Here is a 23,748-nt window from a genome sequence, read left to right on the forward strand (position 1 = left end):
CCTCTATCAAGTCACCCCTAAACCTTCTTTTCTCCAATGAAAACAGCCCCAAGTGCCTCAGCCTTTCCTCATACCATCTTCCTACCATACCAGGCAATATCCTGGTAATCCTCCTCTGCACCCGTTCCAGTGCCTCCACATCCTTCCTATAGTATGGCGACCAAAACTGCACACAATACTCCAGATGCGGCCGCACCAGAGTCTTATACAACTGCAACATGACCTCAGGACTCCAGAACTCAATTCCTCTACCAATAAATGCCAGTACGCCATATGCCTTCTTCACCGCACTATTTACCTGGGTGGTAACTTTCAGAGATCTGTGTTCATGGACACCAAGATCCCTCTGCGCATTCCCACTACCAAGTATCTGACCATTAGCCCAGTACCCTATCTTTTTGTTAATCTTACCAAAGTGAATCACCTCACACTTAGCTACATTGAACTCCATTTGCCACCTTTCTGCCCAGCTCTGCAGCTTATCTATATCCCGCTGTAACCTGACACATCCTTCCTCACTGTCAACAACTCCACCGACTTTCGTATCATCCGCAAACTTGCTCACCCAACCTTCTAGCCCCTCCTCCAGGTCATTTATAAAAATGACAAACAGCAATGGTCCAAAAACAGATCCTTGCGGAACACCGCTAGTGACAGCACTCCAAGATGAACCTCTGCTATCAACTACTACCCTCTGTCTTCTTCCAGCCAGCCAACTCCCAATCCAAACCTCCAACTCAATGCTGACTATCCTTGATCACATTATTCCTATCCAGATGTTCATAAATACTATCCCTTACAATTCTCTCTAAGACTGCCCACAACAGAAGTGAGACTCACCGGCCTATAGTTACTAGGGTTATCCCTACTCCCCTTCTTGAACAAGGGAACCACATTTGCTATCCTCCAGTCTTCTGGCACTATTCCAGTTGATAACGAAGACATAAGAATCAAGGCCAATGGCTCTGCAATCTCCTCCCTTGCTTCCCAGAGAATCCTAGGATAAATTCCATCAGGCCCAGGGGACATCTATTTTCACCCTTTCCAGAATTTCCAACACCTCTTCCCTACGTACCTCAAAGCCGTCCATTCTAATTAATTGTGGCTCAGTACTCACATCGGCAACAATGTCCTGTTCCTGAGTGAATACTGACGAAAAGTATTCATTCAGTGTCTCCCCAATCTCTTCAGCCTCCACACGCAACTTCCCACTACTATCCTTGACTGGACCTATTCCTACCCTAGTCATTCTTTTATTCCTGGACATTGAGGGCATTGAGTATAAGGATAGGCAAGGTATGCAGCAGCTTTATAGAATGCTAGTTAAAATTGCATTTGTTTGAGAATGTCCTATTACTGTTATTTGTATGCAATTCCTGCCACTTACCCTGTGATGGAGAGCTAAGATGGTCAAAAATTTATAATGACTTGTCAGTTGGTTTCCAGGCTTTAACAAAATTAAAGTAAATAATTTAGATATTGCGTACAGTTCTGGTCACCGCACAATCAGAATGATGTGGATGCTTTGGAGAGGGTACAGGAAAGGTTTACCAGGATGTTGCCTCATATGTCGGGAATTTAGCTGTAAAGAAAGTTGGACAGACTGGGTTTGTTTTCACTGGAATGCCAGAGGTTGAGGTACGACCTGATAGACGTTTATAGGATTGTGAGTGGCATGGATAGAGTGGAAAGTATGAGGCTTTTTCCCAGGGTGGAGAGGACACAGGTTCAAAGTTGTTCAGTGGGGGATGTTTAAAAGAGATGTGCGAGGCAAGTTTTTCACATAAAGGGTGGTGAGTGCTTGGAATGCGCTGTCAGAGGAGGTGGTGGAAGCAGACACAGTAGTAGCGCTCCAGAAGCACCTGGATGAATACATGAAGGGAATAGAGAGATACGCATCGTGTAAGTGAAGATAGTTTTAGTATGGAAGGGCAAAATGTGTCGGCACAGGCTTGGAGGGGCCGAAGGGCCTGTTCCTGTGCAAAATGGTTCTTTGTTCTTTGTTCTAAGTAGTTTCTGATGCACTGGAGCCAAGAAATTCTATGCACAGATACAGATCAATTGCAACAAGAAATTGATTGGTTTATGGACTGGTGATTAGTTATCAATGACAACAGATCTTTGCCTGGCAGCACCTGGTTGATTGGTTCTCAGGTAACTGAATAGCTTAGGGCAAAGAACACTCTACAGGGAGAAGTGTTTTGATCCCCACCAACACAGGATCTGTTTCTCTGTTCTCTGCAGTTAAAACCTATTTTCAATGTATGTGTGAACGTAGGTGTGTGCATGTATGTTTTTGTGCGTGTATGTTTGTGTCTGTGTGTGTGTCTATGTCTGTGTTTGTGTCCATGTGCATGTACTTATGTCTGTGCGTGTGCGTGCGTGCATTTGTGAGTGTGTGTGTGTGTAAAAAGAAACTTTCTTAAGATTACCAGTGTATTAATTTGTAGTGTTAATTTGTAGTGATGGTTTATAACTGGTTACCTGTTGCTAGTGTCTAATTACAGGTAATGATCGTAATTCTAGTTAAGTGCAGAAACCTGGTCTCTGGTTGCTATCAGCCTGAGTCTGGAAATCAGGTAAATTGAGGAATCTCAAACACTTCAACTTTTATGACAGGTCTGGAACAGTGGGGCTCATTTCCAAAGTGGAAGCCCAGTGACATCCTCCAACAGAGCAAAGCACCCCCTCTGACGATTCTCTTGTGTCACTCACAGTCATATAGCTCATGGAGAAATATAATGTTCACCATGGCTGGCATGGTTTCTCTCTTTGAGGGCAGGCAGATCGTTCTGTTTTCACTGTGTTGACCTTTTTCTCTCTTGCCAGCTATTGGTGCACATGTGCAAGTCTTATCTTGTCTTGTGACTGTGCTGTGTTACACATACACATTCAGATTCCACATCATGTTGCAACTCCTGCCATTTGGAACACTGCTTCAACAGTTCCATATTGCAACCTGAGCATTGAAATAGGCAGGTGAATTAACCCAGGCAAAAAAAAAGTTAAAATGCTGAAATAAATTCTCCCAGATAAAGAATCCAGTAGACAAGGAAGCGGTAGTCATTGGAGATTTGCAGAAGTTGGTGTAGGTTAACACCTTACTAGACGAGATATGAGAGTGGTTCAGAATAAATCACATTGTTGAAGTTCTGGAGCCATATGTAGGCCAGACTAGGTAAGGATGGCAGATTTCCTTCCTAAGGAGCAGATGAGACTTTTACAAGAATCTGATATAGTTTAATGGTCATCACTACTGCACTGGTTTTTAGTTCCTGCCGCATTTATTGATGCTGATGCATGGGGCCTATGCATTGCTTTAAATCACACATGTGCAGATTTCAGGAGGAATACAGCTGTAGTGGGGAGGAGGGAGAAATTGGGTCGGGGTCAGATGGAGTGATTGGAATGGGGTGGGGGGGGATAAAACGGAAAAGTGTAGGAGTCAGACAGAGAGGAAGAGTTCCTCCCAGCTCCTGGGTCCACTTTGGGTCACCCCTCCCAGGCCTTGGGCTCTCCTTGTTGATCCTGCCCCCTCATTCCGATTTCTGGGCCCAATTCCCATGTGATCCAGGATGTCTCCCTGTGACTCTATCCCCTCCACTGAAGCCTGGTTCAAAACCATACATTCTTCCCTCTTCACATGTCATAACGTTTTTGTGTAAAATGTCACATTGTAAAATCACCATTTTGACATCAGTGCTTGGAACTGTGCGTTCCCAATGAGCAAGCATATGATGTTGCCTGCAGTTGTTGGTGTCAGCAAACACTGCCTCTAATTCCAGGTATATGCTGCTGCGTTTTGATTTATTCACTCATGGGTCTGGGTGTCACTAGCTGGGCCAACACTTATGGCCCGTCCTAGTTGGCCTTGAGAAGGTGGGTGCCCCTTTTAGCACTGCTGCAGTTGTAATAAGACTTTCTCGCTTCTACATTCTGTGTCCTGGCTAATGAAGATAAGCGTCGTGTGTGTCTTCTTCCCCATCGCTGACACCTTAAAGTAGGTGAAGCATATTCCTTTATGGAAAATGCAGCTCTGGAGTAGGATAGGAATTAGGAGACTGATTTCACATCTCTTCCAGTTACAAACTGTGATGGTCGAAAGTTTTGCATCAATTGATTTTGTTAAACCTTATGAGGTGAGGTGATTCAGAGGGAATGCTGTGTCCCACCTTCATCTTACCTCCTGGATGTAAATCACCCACAAGGGACCTTAAGGAGGCAAACACATAGCATCATCCCTCGACTTTCTTAAAGTGCTTTACTTTAATCTGAAGGCGTATAATAAATGCTCCTGTCAAGCTCTTTCCCATTCTGAAAGCTAAAGCTAATTAAATTTAAATAATGCTGTTAACAGGATAGTGTGTGAAAATGTCCCCCTTCTTCCTTCATCCCTTCATTAAGCATCAATTTGTGTTCACCCAGTTATGCAATCTGATAATACATTTGATGGTCGGAAGGGGGAGAAAGATTGTGCCTTTATATTCCAACATGTGAAGTGACCTACAGAGTTTCCGGTACTGTATTAGGGTCACCCAAAATATCAATAGATTTTGTTTGCTTACTTCCACTTGGCATTAGATCCCTGTCAGGAATGAATAGTTTGTAACCATAGTGCTTCTCCAAGACATCTGGCAATATTTCCAAAGCAAATTGCTCTTCTTCCCTGTTTTCCTGGGTGAGTGAGGCAGGGTCAATTTTGGTATATGACAGATATGCATCATACTCTTTATTATCTGGAATGATAAAAGAAACAAAATACTGTTAAAATGACGACAGAGTCAAAACTCTCTTTCAATGTTAAATCTAGAAGGCACAGCAGCAATAATTTAACTGTGATAGATTGAAACACATGACTGGTGTTAAGCAAAATGCTATCATTATTGCAGGTGAACAACAGCCCATGGCAGTTCAACCATGTCCACTGCATCAGGTCAAGAGAGTGCTTTACTTTGGACAGATTTGATTCAGAATCAGTTTCTTTTTGATTGCTTGGGTTTGTGCATGCTTAGCCTAAAATAAAACCCTGTGGCTTCTACCAAAGTAAGTGAAATTCTGCAACAATCAATCGTACATTGCATGTGACCCTCAGTCACATAGGCTTGGACAATGACAAGCATCTCAATATCGGAATGGGATATTTAATGACTTGAAGCTCAGCATTGGGGTTTCTTGTCAAAAAAGAAACAGCAATAGAATGTAGGCACCACGAGATAGGCCATCGCTTGCCTTTCCCTAATTATCCTGGAGGGGGTGGTAGTGAGCTGTTTGTTGAACTGTTGCACCCACAGCCATGTTAGGAAGGGAGTACCAGTTTCTTGACCCAATGACAGTGAACGAATGACGTTCAATGAATTTCTAACCAAACCCTCTGGACCTTAAGTTTCACAAGTTAAATATTTACCCCAAGGAAACTGCTTTCTCTGCACTGTCTTATTCTCCTTTCGATGGGAGAATCCATACTTGCTTTTGACCCCAGTCAGGTCTCCTTTAACTTTAAACTTTAAATATCTGGCATTTCTAGGCTAAAAATCAACTCTAAACTAAAAGCAGTCCAATGATTTCAATGTCTACTTTCTATTGTAAACTCCACAGTATAAACAAGCTATCTTCCATGAACACTCCAGGGGACAGCCACCTTTTCTCTGAGACATTCTGGATTAGGTCATGGTCCCAGAAGGACTCTCTCTAACTTTATTTTTATAAAACCTTCGCAAAAGCAGCTAATGCCCCAATGCATTTAGAGATGCACCATAGAAAGCATCCTATCTGAGTGCATCACCGCGTGATATGGCAACTACTCTGATCAAGATCACAAGAAACTACAGAAAGTGGTGAACACAGACCAATCCACTGTGCAAACCAGCCTTCCATCCAGTGACTCCATTGATATTTCCCGCTGAATCAGGAAAGCAATCAACATAATCAAAGATATCTCCCACACTGATTATACTCTCCGCTGCCCTCTTCTGCCAAGCAGAAGAAATAGAAGTTTGAATACGTGGAACAGCAGATTCAAGAACAGCTTCTTCTTCATTGTTATCAGACTTTTGAATGGACCTCTCAAATGTTAATATTGATCTCTCTCTCTGCACCTTCTCTGCAGCTATAACACTGTATTCTGCAATCTGTTCACTACCCTGATGCATTTTGTGTGGTGTGATCTGCATGTATAGCATACAAAATACCATTTTTCACTGTATCTAGGCGTATGTGACAACAATAAATCAAATCAAGTCAAAGACCTTCCTATAAACTCCTAACCTGCATTTTCCATAAGTTGGGAATGGAGCCAGGAAACCTGGATGGTCTTCTAACTGTTTTGGCCCCATCTAACTCCTTGCCTGAACAGATTGAAAAATTAAGCCTCCAACGTTAGTGTACAGAAACTGAATAGTGAGGTACCAGGGTCGGACTGGGGTGAACAAGGTCAGAAGTTACATGACACCAGGTTATAATCCAACAGGTTTATTTGAAATTACAAGCTTTCGGAGCACTGTCCCTTCATCAGGTGAAGTGCAGGGAAGCGCTTCAATCAAGCTTGTGTTTTCAAATAAACTTTTGGACTATAACCTGGTGTCATGTGACTTCTGACCTTGAATGGTGATATGGGAGCTTGCAAATCTTGAAAGAAGTGCCCGTGGTGATACCTCACAGCCAAGTATTCAAAATAAGTCATAACTTCTAAATTTCTGTCCGTATTAGAAGAACCCACTAGAACATAGAACAATATAGTACAGAACAGGCCCTTCGGCCCACGATGTTGTGCCGAACATTTGTCCTAGCTTAAGCACCTATCCATATACCTATCCAATTGCCGCTTAAATGTCACCAATGATTCTGACTCTGCCACTCCCACAGGCAGCGCATTCCATGCCCCCACCACTCTCTGAGTAAAGAACCTACCCCTGACATCCCGCCTATACCTTCCACCCTTCACCTTAAATTTATGTCCCCTTGTAACACTCTGTTGTACCCGGGGAAAAACTCTCTGACTGTCTACTCTATCTATTCCCCTGATCATCTTATAAACCTCTATCAAGTCACCCCTCATCCTTCGCCGTTCCAATGAGAAAAGGCCTAGCACTCTCTACCTATCCTCGTACGACTTATTCTCCATTCCAGGCAACATCCTGGTAAATCTTCTCTGCACCCTCTCCAAAGCTTCCACATCTTTCCTAAAATGAAGTGACCAGAACTGCACACAGTACTCCAAATGTGGCCTTACCAAGGTCCTGTACAGCTGCAACATAACCTCACGACTCTTGAATTCAATCCCTCTGCTAATGAACGCTAATACACCGTAGGCCTTCTTACAAGCTCTATCCACCTGAGTGGCAACTTTCAAAGATCTATGAACATAGGCCCCAAGATCCCCCTGCTCCTCCACCGTACTAAGAACCCTACCATTAACCCTGTATTCCGCATTCTTATTTGTCCTTCCAAAATGGACAACCTCACACTTGACAGGGTTGAACTCCATCTGCCACTCCTCAGCCCAGCTCTGCATCATATCTAAGTCCCTTTGCAGCCGACAACAGCCCTCCTTACTATCCACAACTCCACCAATCTTCGTATCGTCTGCAATAGTTAATGCAATAGTCACTAGTTAATGTTAATTTCAACTGAAATACCAGGATAATCTAATGAAATGCATTAACACATATGAAGGACCATTATTTTAATGTATTCAGTGTTCATCTGCTAATAGCTACAGCAATAAATTATTGGATTAAAAGGCTTGAAAGGGAAACAATAAATTCTGGTGGGTTCAAATGGGTGAATGGAGGATTTATGATTGATGCTAAGAATTTTCCTTCACAATAGAATGATCAGTACATGGATTGAGTTTCTTTGGAATCATTTAACAAAGACATAAATGACATGAAGTACATTATAACTGGATGAATGAGTTAAATTAATCAAACAACCAAAAACCTGTAATAGTTCTATATTACTCAAGCAAACAACAATTACCAAGTGATAAGCAGTTTCTTTAGAGTGCGGGTGTGATTAGACTACTAAAATCAAAGAAATTGACAAGACTAATATTGAAAGTGATTAAATACTGTTCGAAACTCCAGGTAGGTGTCGCTGTGATAGAGTTTCAAGCTCATTATGCCAGTGTTTGTGAGTTTCTGTTCAACTTAACTTTCAAATTAGAGTTGTCACCATGAACATAAATAAATTGGGGAATGGAGAGTCAGCTACAGAATTGTGGTCTGGGTTGTAATGGAAAGAGACAACTAAAATAAATAGTGGTCTCAATTCTGAGGAATGGTCACTCAACCCAAAACGTTACCTCTGATTTCTCTCCATAGATGCTGCCAGACCTGCTGAGCTTTTCCAACAATTTTTGGTTTTGTATAAGTTGGTGGTCTTCATGTCACAAAGCCAATATAATTAAAAAATTATGACTATTTCGATCAATGGCCCTTTTAATTACAGTTGTAAAACTGGACAGCTACTAACAACAACATAGAGCATTTATATCGTATCTACAATATAATAACCATCCCATGGCACTTCCCAAGAGCAGTGCAAAGCAAACTATAACACCATGCCACATAAGGAAATGTTCGGACAGATGACCAAGAGCTTGTGTCAAACATGTAGGTTTTAAGGAATGTTTTAAAGGAGAGAATTGAGGAATGAGATGGAGAGATGTAGGAAGGATGTTCGAGAGCTTACAGCCTCAGCAAATGAAGGCACAGTCATTAATGTTGGAGCAATTCATCAAGGATGCTCAAGATGCCAGAATTAGGGGAGCCTAGATATCCCAGAGAGTTTACAGATCTGGAGGAGATTAAAGACGGATAACCAAGGTTCTTCTGTATTCCTAAATATTTCCATTGGGAATCAAGTTGACAATGAAAATAAAGGATAGTCTGAGGTTTCTACTCCATCACTCTCTTCTGCAAAGAATTTTACATAAGAGCATAAGAATTAGGAGCAGGAGAAGCTAATTCAGCCCCTTTGAAATTGCTCATTCATTTAATACTATCATGACTGATCTCATCTCAGCCTCAACTCCACTTTCCTGCCCACTTTCCATAACCCTTCAGCCAATCACTAATTAAACATCAGTCTAGCTCCTCCTTAAATTTATTCAATGGTCCATCATCCACTGCACTCTGAGGTAGTGATTTGCACAGTTTCACAACCCCATGAGAGAGGTCATCTCTCCACATCTCTGTTTTATATCTGCAAACCCCTATCCCAAAAGGTCTTATGAAGAGAGGTTGACTAATCTCGGACTTTTCTCTCTGGAAAGAAGGAGGAAGAAAGGTGACCTGATCGAGTTATATGAGATAATGAGAGGAATGGATAGAGTCAATAGCCAGAGATTTTTCCCCAGGGCAGAATTGACTGACATGAGGGGTCATCGTTTTAAGATTAGGAGGAAGGTATCGAGGAGATGTCAGAGGTAGGTTCTTTACGCAGAGAGTTGTGAATGCATGGAATGCGATGCCAGCGATGGTGGTGGAAGCAGAGTCATTGGGGACATTTAAATGACTGCTGGACATGCATATGGATAGCAGTGAATTGAGGGGTGCGTAGGTTAGGTTCTCTTATTTTAGATTAAACATAATCCTTGGCATAATGTGGGCCGAAGGGCCTGTTCTGTGCTGTACTTTTCGACGTTCTATGTTCTGTGTAAAACTTTGACCTCTCATTTTAGATTGCTCCATATGAGAACATTTCCTCTCTATGTCTATTTGTCATTTCACCTTTCACATCTTAATTAGATCTCCTCTCATTCTCCTAAACTCCAGAGAGTAAAGCGCTAAATCATTCAATCTCTCTTCATAAGGCAAACCCCTCCTCTCTGGAATCAATCTAATAAATCTTCTCTGAGCGCCTTCCAATGCAACTACATCCCTTCTCAAGTACAGACACCAAAATTGTAATCAATACTCCATACACCGTCTTACTAATGTCTTACACAGTTGCAGCAACACTTCCCTACTTATATACTCTATTCTTTTAGCCATAGATGTGAAAATTCAATTTTGCCACTACTCCAAATGCTCAATTGTATTAGTAAACTAAAGCTCATCAGAAGCCCCACATTCAGGTTCAGGCTTCAGTGCTGACATCCAGACTTCTGTCAGTGCTACAAAAGTATTGAGCTGCCTTCATCAAGAGCACAGTTCCTTTTCTCCACCGCATGGAGTGGAAATTGCTTGGCAGTTTTGAGTGCGAATGGATCAACTGAAGTAAATGAATAAATTGCTGTCTGAAAATCTTCCGAAATTCAGCTCAGTTTGAAGCACTGAAAAGAACCTGTTCTCAACGCAATAAGGCATGGGTCACTGGAGACAAGTGAAAGATTATCTGTATGTACTGGTTACACACATTTCCAAATCACTGTCCTGGAGGGACACGAGTAGGAATGGAGTGAGGTCAAAGTATTAAAATTTAACATTGGTGCCTGTGATAACACTGACAAGGCCCATGGGGAATTACTAATTGATCTCCTTCTGGAACTCGATGAGTATGAGTTCGCTTGGTAATAAGCTAGAACTCATCATCCGAGTCCTTTATAAAGCAGTCCCAGTATCTTGTGGCACAGTGATATTGTTCTTTCTCCTGAACTAAGAGACCTGGGTGCAAGTTCCACCTGCTCCAGAGGTGTGTGAAAACATTTGGAACCCTCTTGTGGTGCAGTGTCCCTACCTCTGGATTCGTAGGTCTGGGTCCAGGTCCCACCTGCACTAGAGGTGAGTGAGAACATTTCTGATTAAGTTGATGAGAAAAATATGCTATTTTTAAAAGAAAGCAGACCCAAAGGGCTCATGTGGCACAGTGATAGTGTCCCTACCTCTGAGTCAGGAGACCTATTCTGGTCTCCTTCCTCTCGGAAAGATGTTGTGAAACTTGAAAGGGTTCAGAAAAAATTTACAAGGATGTTGCCAGGGTTGGAAGATTTGCGCTATAGGGAGAGGCTGAACAGGCTGGGGCTGTTTTCCCTGGAGTGTCGGAGGCTGAGGGGTGACCATATAGAGGTTTATAAAATTATGAGGGACATTGATAGGATAAATAAACAAAGTCTTTTCCCTGGGGTCGGGGAGTCCAGAACTAGAGGGCAGAGGTTTAGGGTGAGAGGGGAAAGATATAAAAGAGATCTAAAGGGCAACTTTTTCAAACAGAGAGTGGTACGTGTATGGAATGAGCTGCCAGATGAAGTGGTGGAGGCTGGTACAACTGCAACATTTAAAAGGCACCTGGATGGGTATTTGAATAGGAAATAGATATGGGCCTGGTGCTGGCAGGTGGGACTAGATTGGGTTGGGATATCTGGTCAGCATGGACGGGTTGGACCGAAGGGTCTGTTTCTGTGCTGTACATCTCTATGACTCTGTATGTAACAGTGTCTCTGCACAGGTCAATTAGAAAGGATAAAGCAGAACCAGGTGGCAGTTAATATCAAAAAAAAAGTAACAGTGATTTGGTGATGTGAAAAAAGCTGTGTGTGAAAACACTTTCAGATATAATGCAGACCTAGGAGATCCTGTGGTACAGTGCTAGTGCCCCTATCTCTGAGTTGGGAGGCCCAGGTTCAAGTCTCACCTGCTACAGGAATGTATCATAACACATCTGAACAGATTTATTAGAAATATCTATAAAGCAGACCCAGTCCTGGTGGTGGTTAATAGATGGAAAAGCGAATACTATAGTGATGTGGCGATGGGGAAAATAAAGAAGTTCCACTGAGTGTAAGAGCATTTCTGGTTACAGGAGAGAAAAAAAAATGAAGCAGAGCCAGGGATGGATCTGCAGAACTGGTTGTCCCACATTGGGACTAGTTCATGTACACCTGGAGGATTGGCTGTATTTTGGTTTTCAGCAATAACTGATGTTCCCTTCCAGTCCTGCTTCCTCAGTTATTACATTGACAGTACTAACGAGTACCAAATGGTTTTGGAACGCAAGCATGAATAGCATAAAGTCAAATGGAATGTGAAAAGCTAACCTAGGTTTTCATATTTGTACTTTGCCTTTGGTTTCTATTTGCTATGTACTCCACCTGTTACAACACAGGGTAAACTCCCCCTGCTAATTTAAACCTGCCACACAGATATGATTTAGCCCATGCTGTAATATGTTAAAATTTAAGAAGCCAAGAACTATCTCTTTCAAGTAAATATTAACAACTTTTTTAAAAAAATCTAATAGAGAATAATTAACTAACAACTATTTACAATTCTTTCTCAATTCTTTTACTTTCCCTTCTATATAATACTGGCCCAATAAAACCCCTGATTAAGGTTGACCAAAAAATTCAAATTTCAAAACCAGCCAGCTGTCGAATCTTCTCTTTGTATCTTCCTCGGTCTTCTTTTCTTGTTCTCAGGCTTTCTGTTTCACAGGTCATTGATAGATAAAGGTACTTTAAGACAACTATTCTGCAGGCGGACTGCATGTATTGGTGGCTAGGCTGTTCTCCTCCAACTGTTCAGTTTTTCCTGGTCTTATAGTCCAAAGCATCGGATCGTTTCATTGGTTTTAAAATTGTCAAAATACCAAATTCAAACTTGATTGGGGTTTAGTATCTTGGGGCATTATTTAAATTGTCTGGCCGAATTTGAATTTGTTTTTGTCTCATAGCAACCGAGGTACTGCTAGCTGCTGGACCAAATGTTATATTGTAAATTCTCCAGCATTCTGTGTGCTTGCTGAGTCCGTCAACTCTCTTAAAGTACCCCTTACACCTTCATAACACACCCAACCTACTCATTTTTCTAAGTAAAATCTGTTTGTATCCTGATCACTTAAAGAACTAACATATCTAAGCGACCTTAATTCCTTTCATCTTTAATTTTGTCCAGTTGTATTTCTGAGGCACCCCATGATCAGCACAGCACAGGAATCATTTTGCTCTCTCGAATGTCCAATCATTTTTTAACCTATATCCTTCCTTGCAATCTTCAGGTTGGCTCCTCATCAACATTTTCCAGCTTATCTCTTTTGAAAAAACAAATGTGATAAAGCTGTCATGGTCAAATAGCTAATCCATTTGTCATAGAATCCCTACAGAGCAGATAGAAGCCATTCGGCCCGTCCAGTCTGCACTGATTCTCCAAAGAGCAGCCCATCCTGATCCATCCCCCTGTCCTATCCCTGTAAAGCTACATTTCCCTGGCTAATATACCTTGTCTGCATTTCCCTGGACACTTTGTGCCAATTCAGCATGGCCAATCCATCTTACCTGAACAGCTGGCCACTATTAGCAATTTAGCACGGCCAATCCACCTGACCTGCACATCCTTGGATTGTGGGAGGAAACTGGAGCACCTGAAGGAAACCCACATAGACATGGGGAGAATGTGCAAAATCCACACAGACAGTCACCTCAGACTGAAATTGAACCTGAGTCCCTGGAGCTATGAGGCAACAGTGCCAACCACTGACTAGTTAAAGCCACCTTTTGATACCCACTAAAGAAAAGAATATCATAAAAGTAGAAGCAACATAGGATTTGTCATCCGGTAGATTTCTTACCTATCATGTTGGACTTAAACCACCTCTAACAGATTAATCTTGAAATGTAGTCCATGGTACATATGATCTATGCAATGTCCAACTTGGTAAGTAACACTCGTGCTACACAAAAACCAGGCAATGACCTTCTCCAATAACAAACAACCTAACCACTGACCTTTGACATTCAATGGTGTTACCAGCTCTAAATTCCATGAACCCCTACCCCACCCCAACAAGATCCTGGGGGATACTATTGATCAGAATGGAACTGAAATTGCCATATATATATATATATACTGTAGTGAGAACAACAGGTCAGAGACTGGGAATTCTGTCTCCCTAATCTTCTGACTCCCTAAAATCTGTCCATCATCTCCAAGCACAAGTCAGGAGGGTGATGGAATATTCCCCACTTGCCTGGATGGGTGCCATTCCCATCCCAACACTCAAGAAGCTTGTCACCATCCAGGACAATGCAGCCGCTCGATTGGCACCACATGCATTAACATTCACTGCCCCTTACCACTGAATCTCAGTAGCAGCAGTATGTGCCATCTACAAGATGCACTACAAAAATTCTCCTCAGCAGCACTTTCCAAACCCTCTACTCGAACTACCATCTAGAATGATACATGCATCTTAACATCACCATCTGCCAGTTCCTCATTAAGCCACACACTATCCTAACTTGGAAGTATATCGCTTTTCTTTCAGTATCCCTGGGTCAAAATGCTGAAATTTCCTCTCTAAAGGGCATTTTGGTCCACTTACATCACATGCACTGCAGCGGTTCAAGAAGGAAGCTCATCACCACGTTCTCAATGGCAACTAGGGATGGGCAATAAATTCTGGCCCAGCCCGTTATGCCCACATGCCACAAATGAATTAAAAAGAAAAATTCTGTTGTGCTGCAAAGGAATGGAAAATTTCACCCTAAACAACAAAGAAACTTCTAGGATCATGAACACTTATTTGAGTCACCTGTTCATAAAAGGCTGGCAGCTCAGTCTGAACACGTGACACTCACAAAGACTAAACACATTCCACAGCGAGACTAAGAAACTAATTTGAACTTCAATGACTGTAAATTGTTGGGATTCTGGAGGAGAAAAGTCATTCTCTGGCTGCCTTGGCAGGATTTGACTCAACAATCCATAGCACAGCCTGATAATAAACAGCAGCAGAACTTTGGCTTGGTCTCTTATGCACATTCCCTGGCAGGTAAAAGCAGGTGTATTGTTACCAGCTGCGTGGTGCTAGAATCGTGTCGACTGGCAGCTGAAGATGTTACTATATGCAAAACAAACACTTTTTTGAAGGCCTGTGCAGTTTTATGTAAAAACTCAACAAAAATTGACATGATGAGAGGCTAGTTTGCCTCTTTGTTTTCTGATATTTGCTGATTTAATTTCAGTTTCCAAAATGAATGATCTTTTTGCCTCAATCTACTGTTCAGTGAGATCTGCTGAAACAGGACTGGTTACTTGTGCCAAAGCATATGGTTTAATGCACTGACTGCGAGCCTGCCTCTGAATTTTGATTGCGTTATTGTTTAGCTTAACCTGATAAAGCAGTGTCTTCAGCACTTCAAACGAGAATGTCCAGTTTAGCCCTATGAGGTTTAAGTTGTTCTTTTTTAAAGGAATTTGGACTTGTTTGGCAAGCAGTCCTTGTAGAGCATTTCTGATATCCAAAGTAAATGAAGGTCATACATTAAACATACTAACGAAGACATTCAAATTCTTGGATGCATACAGTATTTTTATAACCTTTGCACCTATTTTCTTATTACACTTCAGTGTGCAGCGTTGAGTCACTGTGAACAATGTCATGGGAAATCTGCTAGCATTATCAAAAAGTATTGAAGTGTTACTGCAGGTACTATTGCCTTTCCGAATGAAAGCCTGTGGAACAAATCAGCAAAGAAACAAGATCATTCTCCACTTTCAAAATCAGGGAAGCACAAGAAATCCTCTGGATATCTGTAAATAAATGATTTGACTGCATTAAAAAGCCATCTACTGTATAATAGAGTTTATGTGTCCCATTTCAATTCTAAGGGACGTTCTTATTAGCTAGCATAATTTATCACTATTTCAATTAACATGACTAATTCTTCAATCATAAAAAATGTGGGTCAAAAGAATAAGGTAATAATTTGCAGATGGGGACATGTTATAATCAGGCATAAAAGCAAAATGTCCCCACAGTTTTCACTCCTTAAAGCAGAAACACCTCACGAAACATTTACACTGATCAGCAATCACACTTACTTTTTGGATCTTGTAACTGTTGGTCACTTTCAGTGTCCACGTGTAAGAGGAACAAAAGTACTTGACATACAAAACAAATCAAATAGAACTGGCCTTAAAAATAACTTAAAATCTTATCTTGTCCAAATAAATGAGTTGCTGATCGAGGTGTCGTGCAACAAAATATGACACAACAGAAAGTGATTGTAGTGTGATTAGTGTTATGAAAAATATGACAGCAGCATATGGTTAGACATTTTGTTAAATTAAAGTACTATATGGTATACAGAAGCCTGGCAAGAAACCATCTATTTTGTTGAATGGAACATTTTAACTCAATTGTATTTTCAGACGAAGAGTGGTTACTTGAATGCCCTGGGAGGGTTTGAGCTTGCAGAAAAATAAAATCACAACCATAGCCTCCAATAACCAAACTCCAGAAGAAAAAAAACATTGCATCCAAGAACAGTAATTGCCATCTATCAAAGCAGAGGCAAAACATCATTAAAATGTGTGTCGACTTACCATCTTCCGTTTCATCACTTCCAAAATGGCTCCGGTAAAACAGCATCATTTCAATGTTGTAGCACTTGTATATGGTTACTAGACAAGTGATCAAAAGCAGGATAGCTCCCAGGCCACCTGCAAGTTCGACTCGGTACATTAGGTCTGGAAGAGATTGAGGGTCACAAATCAAAAAGTGGTCAATCGCAGCAAAGTTCCTGCTCAGGAAAAAAAAATGCATCTGATCATCTGTATAGCTAGCAACTGTAAGTTGACATTCCTTTTTCATTGTTATCAGTCTCTGTGAGGATCAGAACAACATATGCCATTCCCATATGCAGGCTATGCATCCATATGGCATATTTCGAGAGGCTGGATTAATTTGGTATTGCAGGCAAATACTATCACACAACCAGTTATGAAAAGGAAATAAAATATTTCATTTTTCTGGTAATAATTCATGACAAGATACTTGATCATCAACTCAATGCAGAATAGATAAACCATGCTACAATTTAACGTTTCAGGCTTTGGTCTTTAGTTTTTGACTAAATGGTTCTAAACTGGTCTCGGGTTTCATTGTAAATTACACTGTTCATTGTCGAGAAAGGTGAATAGATAATCCAACTACAATATCATTGCACACAAGGGCAGGTTGAACTAAATGGATTATGATTGTTTTTAGTTAATAGGTCAGTGAATAGTCTCTGTGATATCTCAATGCTATTTCTTAATTGTATGTCTTCAACATTTGTTTTTAAAAGAATTCTCTGTAATATGTAATCTTGATGGAAAGTGTGTCAGTATAAGACTAAATCTTTGGCAATGGGAGCTATCTTGTACATTGAGGATTAGTCATTGTGTTAACATTCACCTTGTTTATGGTAAGCTCTTCTGCTTCACTTTTACTAAACTGTCATCAGCTACAGTAAAGCCCAAACCGGTTGTAGAGTGTGTTCACTTAATGCTTACTGCATGCAATTTGCGGAACGTTAACTCCAAAGGGTTACCTATGATTAATTAAAACAGTGGCACAGAACCAGGCCGATCAGCTCAATCATTCCAGGTTGATGCTCATGTTCCTGGCAGGGAGGGAATGGGTGACCTCCAGACAGATGGGGCCCAGGGAATGCTGCCCTCTGAGTGCATCTCACTTGCAATCTGTCTTTGGGCCTTGGAGAGAAGTGAGAGTGATGGCTCCTCTGAGGTGGTCAGACAGAACCAATGCCAGGAATGTGGGTGATCCATCTGCTTGGGGGAGTGAGGTGACCAGAGGAAGAAGTGTGGAAGAATGATTGAGAGAGGGAATTCATTAATGAAGGGAATAGACAGAACCTCTGTGGGTGTAGGATAGTGTGTTACCTGCCCAGTGCCAGGGTCAAACAGGTCACGGAATGGCTGCAAGGTGTTTTGAAAGGAGAGGGTGAATAGCCAGAGGTCATCATCCACACTGACCAATGGCATGGGAAGAAAGAGAAATGAGATCCTGTAAACAGACTTTTGGGACTTAGAGAGGAAATTGAAAGGCAGGACGGCAAAGGTAGTAATTTCAGGATTATTCCCAGTGCCATACAGTATTGGGTACAGAAATAGAAGGATATAGCAGATGAACGCATTGTTGGATAGATGGTCTAGGAGGGAGGGCTCTAGAATACTGAGGCACTGGGGCCATTTCTTGGGGAATTTTCACCTGAACATGAATAGATTTGCCGTAACCCTGAAGGCCGTGGCACAAAAGATGAAAAATATTGGATTACCGTAGTCAGATGTTTATTGACCAGCACAGACACAATAGGCCAATTGGCCTCTGTCTATGCTGTCACCATTTACCAGAGAGTATTCTATCACTGTCCTGACTTGTGCCTTGGAATTTGGGGGAACAGAAGGTGAGTAATTTGCTGTAGAATTCTCATCCTCTGATCTTCTCTTATAGACACTATGTTTATGTCTGGTCCAGGCTAGATTCTGGTCAATGGTAACTCCCAGGCCTCTGATAGTGAAAGATTCAGGGATGGAAATGCTATTGAATGTCAAGAGGCAATGATATTACTTTGTCCATGTCTGAGAAATATTCTAAACCTTCACTCAACAGCCTTTAAGGATAGAAATATAATTTATCGCAATTTCATTTCAAGATTAAGTAGATAGATAGGAGTCTTTATATGGAATAATGGGTTCAGTAAAGTATTTTTTCATTTTACTAATTGTCCTCTCTTGTTTTTTACTCTTCACAGTGATTCACTCTCCAGTTCATTTGCTAATTCCTCTTCAGCCTTCTCCCTGCAATGTCTTAATCTTACAGCTGCCTGACCTCGTCCTTCCCATTTTTTTTGGTTCTTTCCACTCCAAACTCTTACTTTGCTTTTAACATCCTTTCAATATTCCTCATTGTATGCAACTGAAGCTTGGCATTTCAAAACTGCTTCAACTTAATATCAAGCTACACGTTATGTGTTCATTCTCAGGAGCCTCCCCCACTACACATCTAACATTTCCCTGTTAGCCTGTTGTCTTGTCTTGAATAAGCACAGTTCGAAAGATGCTTGACGTGGAGTCAAGAGGATTGCAAGCCAATGAATATTGCGCACTGCAGCTTGTTTTTATTAAGGTGCTGCCCATGGACATCAGCACCAGTTATATATTTTTCTACATTAGTGTTAACATGCTTTATAAAACTTTTCTTGAAATTATAGTTAAACTGCAGGCAAAAATGCAACATCGAAATAATTTTATTCTTTAAACTTTCAAAATCATTTAAAACCAGCTCAGACTAAAATATTCCAACTTTATGCAAAGCTGTTCTGACAAAACAGTGGATGTTAGCAATTGGCATCACATTAACATACACAAATCCCGATCATCTGAGAGGGCAGTCTCTCAGAATGGTTTAGAGATTCTGGCAGAAGATGGATTACATTGTCCAGGGCCAGAGCTGTGGTAGTTAGAACACTACAGAGAAATGCTTGACCACTGTCTATTATTACGTGACATTAAGACCTCGTGTTTTGTAAAGATGTAAGAGGGGAGGTGACGGCCTGGTGGGTTTGTCACTGGACTGTTAAACTGGGAGCCCAAGTAATGTTCTGGGGACCTGGGTTCAAATCCCAAAAAGGCAGGTGGTGGAATTTGAATTCAATAATCATTCAGAATTAACAGTCCAGCGATAACCATTGTCAATTGTTAGAAGAGACCACCTGGTTCACTTTACGAAAGGAACCTGCTATCTTTACCTGGTCTGGCCTACATGTAAATCCACACCCACAGCAATGTGGTTGACTCTCAACTGTCATCTGGGGAATTAGGGATGGTAATAAATGCGAGTCTGGACAGTGAATAAAAATAAAGTATAGGAACAGATGGAATTGTCCAGTAAGCCTACACTGCCATTGAATAAAATCACGGCTGATCTGCAACCTAACTTCATCCATTTGCTATTGCTTTATATGCTTTTATACCCTTGTTTAGTAAAAACAAATTGTCCTCAGATTTTAAATAATCACTTGAGCAAGCATCCACTGCCTCTTGTTGGGAGCTTTTCTAATTATTATCCTGATTGGCCTTGCACTACCTTTAAGGTGTATATAGCCTTGTCAGAGGTGCCTCCACGATGGTGGAAAAATGTTCTTGTCCACCTATCAAATGAAATCCTTTCAAAATCCAACATCTCCATCCCTCAACCACAAATAAAATCAAACCACCATCGACAACAATAAGCATTCAGATACAATGGGGACACCACCAGCTGCAAGTCCCCCTCCAGACTACTCACTATCCCAACTTGGGAATATATCATCATTCTTTCACTGTTCCTGGTTGTCGCAGACAGCTCACCGACCATTTTGCCAAGGGCAATTAGGGACAGGAATTAATGTTGGCCTGGTCGTTGATGCCTATGACATGAGAAAGAATTCTAAAAATTCCCCCCAACCTATCGACCAGTGAGCCTAGTTTATGTAATCTCTCTGAATAATCTAATCTGGTTGTACTGGTGAAACTGCAACACACGCTTCCAAGACCAGTCCTTCCTACAGTGCAGTATATGGAACAATTACAGACTGAATCGGATGTGAACAGATTCCCTACAGTGTGGAAACAGGCCATTTGGCCCAACAGGTGCACACCGACCCTCCGAAGAGTAACCCACCCAGGCATATTGCCCTCTGACTAATGCACCTAACATCACGGGCAATTTAGCATGGCCAATCCACCTGATCTACACATCTTTGGATTGTGGGAGGAAGCTGTGGCACCCGGAGGAGACTCACGCAAACATGGGGAGAATGTGCAAGTTCCACACAGACAGTCGCCTGAAGCTGGAATCGAACCCAGGTCCCTGGCGCTGTGAGGCCACTGAGCCACCATGCTGACCTAAACAGGGCTGAGGCCACATACAATTCTTTCGCTCTATATTTTGGTTCTCTAATTGGCACTCCATTTGTCTTATTGGAAATATTTTTGTATGTGACTACTCCATTCTATGATCTTTGTATATGGAGCCTGCAGTCTCGTTGTGGTTTTGTAAAGTGACCAGGCATTTCATAACACTCTTGTTTTCTTTCCTCTCCATTGTCACTTATGTTGGCAAATAGCGTGAGGAAAATACATGAGCTGGAACTGCATCCAGCTGACCAGTTTCCTAATGATCCATACTGCTCATGAATCTCGAGTTCATTAAAGCTACAACCAGGGAGATTAGTCACGTCTCTACCTTCATGCTTTACAGTACAATAAGAAGACCAAACTGCAGATAAATAACTAATGGTTTTTGGATGCTCTAGAGATTAAAAAGAAACCATAAACTGCTCTCCAGCTTTCCAAGAAATGTCACTGCTTCAATCCAATGGTGGTTTTAATTTTTGAAAAAAAAAATCTCCTTTTCTTCGCAATCACTTTATTTTGGAGCCTATCTTTCACTGTGAGAAAATATCATGTGAGAAAGCTTCCCTTAAATCAGACAGAGGAATAATTCGCGCTTGGGAAATTTTGAATAATAAAAGTGAAAAAAAAGGTAAATTGGAAATTCGAACCACACTCATGGGAAATATCATTGTGCTTTTAAATAACATATTTCAGCCAGACATGGCTCTGTGTTAACAACACACAAACAGGCACCTGTCATCAAGCATCACAATCAAAGTGTGTACTTCATTTACCCCTTATTTAAATAAAAATATGCAGCACATATATTAGAGTGTTTCTTGATGCATCCATCAAAATCATTGCACTGGAATACTGTGTGAAAATGTCACTCGTTTCAACTGTGCTGTAATTGAAAGGGAGTGATTTGCAACCTCAAGCATTTTGAGGAGCTAAGCACAGAGTTAGACAACAGAGGGCGATGCACACACACTGTTTGAATGGCCTGCCATAATGCTGGCTGGCTTTAAATTGATGACAACAACAGCAGCACATGTTTGATTAAAATACATAGGATCCTGAGGGATCTCGACAGGGTAGATGCAGAGAAGATGCTTCATCTTGTGGAAGAATCTAGAAGTAGAATTCACAGTTTCAAAATCGGGGTTAGCCCATTTATTTCAGAGTCAAGGCAAAACCTTTCCTCTGAGGGTCATGGGTGTTTTGAACTCTGTTTCTGAAAAGGTGGAGTGTAAGGATTGGAATGAGGTCAGCCAGGTGGACCTTATAGCACATGAGTTCCCTGATTGGGGCTGTTAACCCGATCCAATCGGGCAGCGTTGACTGACACGAGTATTCAGGGGTTCTGAGGGAGCTGGTATCAGTATCAGTAAAAGGGTGACTTGGTGATGGGACACCGTCCCCTGTGGAGCTATTTCATGGAGGACGCAAATTCCTTGAATAATTTTAAGGTAGAAGGTGGATAGATTCTCATTACACAAGTTTATCAGGACTAGGCAGGACTATGGATTGGGGTGACATGTAGATCGATGTTCCTGCTCCATGGATGCTGCTTAACCGGCTGTGCTTTTCTAGCACCACTCTAATCTTGACAAGCAGACCAGCCATGACCTTATCAAATGGCTGAACATGCTCAATGGGCTGAGTGGCCAGCTCCTGCATATATAACTGCCATTTGAATACCGTTGTTAATTCAGTAAAATCTTCCAAGGCAATGAAGCATAATCTGTAAGACCATACGGAATGGGAAAAGAAGTAGGCCATTTGGCCCCTCGAGTTTGCTCCACCATTCAATAGGCTCATGGCTGATCTGGCGTTCCACACATTCACTTTCCTGCCCTTTCCCTGTAAACCTTGATTCCCCGACTGATCAAGAATCTATCTATCCCAGCCTTAAATATACACAAGGACTCCGCCCCACAGCTCTCTGTGGCAAAGTGTTCCAAAGACGCTCAATCCTCGGAGAGAAGAAATTCCTCCTCACCTTTGTCTTAAATTGGTGCCTCTTTATTCTGTGACTGTGCCCTCTGGTCCTACACTCACTCACGAGGGGACACATCCTCTCACCATTGACCCTATCAAGCCTATTATCAATCCTAACCTGTAGAGTACTGAGCTATGAGCAAAATGTGTAAAGGTGATGTTGAGAGAAGTGAAAGAGAGCAGACGATCCAGAGTCTTGAGAGGATGTGTCTATGGGTTAAACAGTGAATAAAGAATTCTAAGAGAAAAGACTTTGGACTCCAGATGCAATGTTTTGGGAGATTTAGATGTCATAGACATGCCAAAGCATGCTGTAATGGCGACTGTGGAAAAGGCAATGATAAACAAGGGTCCAATGAAGCAACTGAAGCAAATCTCATATTCAAGGGCAGAAGGACAACATTTTTTCAGCTGTGAGAATTATTTTTACTCATTCATGGGATGTTGGGAATTGCTGAGCCAGCATTCCATGTTCATCCCTAGTTTCCCTTGAGAAGGTGGCAGTGAAGTGCAGTCCTTTTTTTTGTTCATTCATGGATATGGGATATGGGCATCAGTGGCTAGTCAAGACTGAACCACATTGCTGTAGATCTGGGGTCACATGTAGGACAGACCAGGTTAGGATTGTAGCTTTCCTTTCTAAAGGATACGAGGGAACCAAAGGGTTTTTCCCAAACACCGACAATGATTTCATCGTCATCATAAGACACTTACTTCCAGATCTTTATTGAATTCAAATTCCACAATCTACCATGGCGGGATTCAGAACCTCAGTCCCCTGAATGTTACCTGAGTCTCCAGATTAACAGTCCAGTGCTGAAACCACTAGGCCATCGCTCCACGAGCTACCTGACAAAGGAGCAGCGCTTTGAAAGCTTGTACTTCCAAATAAACCTGTTAGACTATGACCTGGTGTTGTGTGATTTTTAACTTGAACTCCTGAAATTTGATGTTGATGTTCAATTCTGAGAAACCTAGGAATCTGAGGTTTAAAGATTTTAAACTCTCCATGGACGCACTTACTGCAGAAACAGCTGCTTCATTATTGTTGCTGCTTTAGCACCTTTTCTCCAAGATTAACAAGAATCACAATATTTAATTCTATGAACCGAGCAGGATGTCATCAAATTACTAGACTGAGCAA

General features: G+C 41.6%; 1 protein-coding gene across 2 annotated transcripts in view; it reads right to left on the reverse strand.

Moving 5' to 3' along the window:
* The window catches only part of il1rapl2 (interleukin 1 receptor accessory protein-like 2), a 1,022,943-nt gene that overhangs the window by 16,336 nt on the left and 982,859 nt on the right, over positions 1-23,748 (reverse strand). For both annotated transcript variants that reach the window (XM_043705153.1, XM_043705154.1), the window contains 2 exons: positions 16,266-16,409; positions 4,566-4,736 (listed from right to left, as the gene is read on the reverse strand). In XM_043705153.1, the coding sequence (XP_043561088.1) occupies positions 4,566-4,736; positions 16,266-16,409 (315 nt within the window). The remainder of the gene's footprint in view (positions 1-4,565; positions 4,737-16,265; positions 16,410-23,748) is intronic.

Source organism: Chiloscyllium plagiosum, chromosome 15, assembly GCF_004010195.1.
Source record: "Chiloscyllium plagiosum isolate BGI_BamShark_2017 chromosome 15, ASM401019v2, whole genome shotgun sequence".
Taxonomy (NCBI): Eukaryota; Metazoa; Chordata; class Chondrichthyes; order Orectolobiformes; family Hemiscylliidae; genus Chiloscyllium; species Chiloscyllium plagiosum.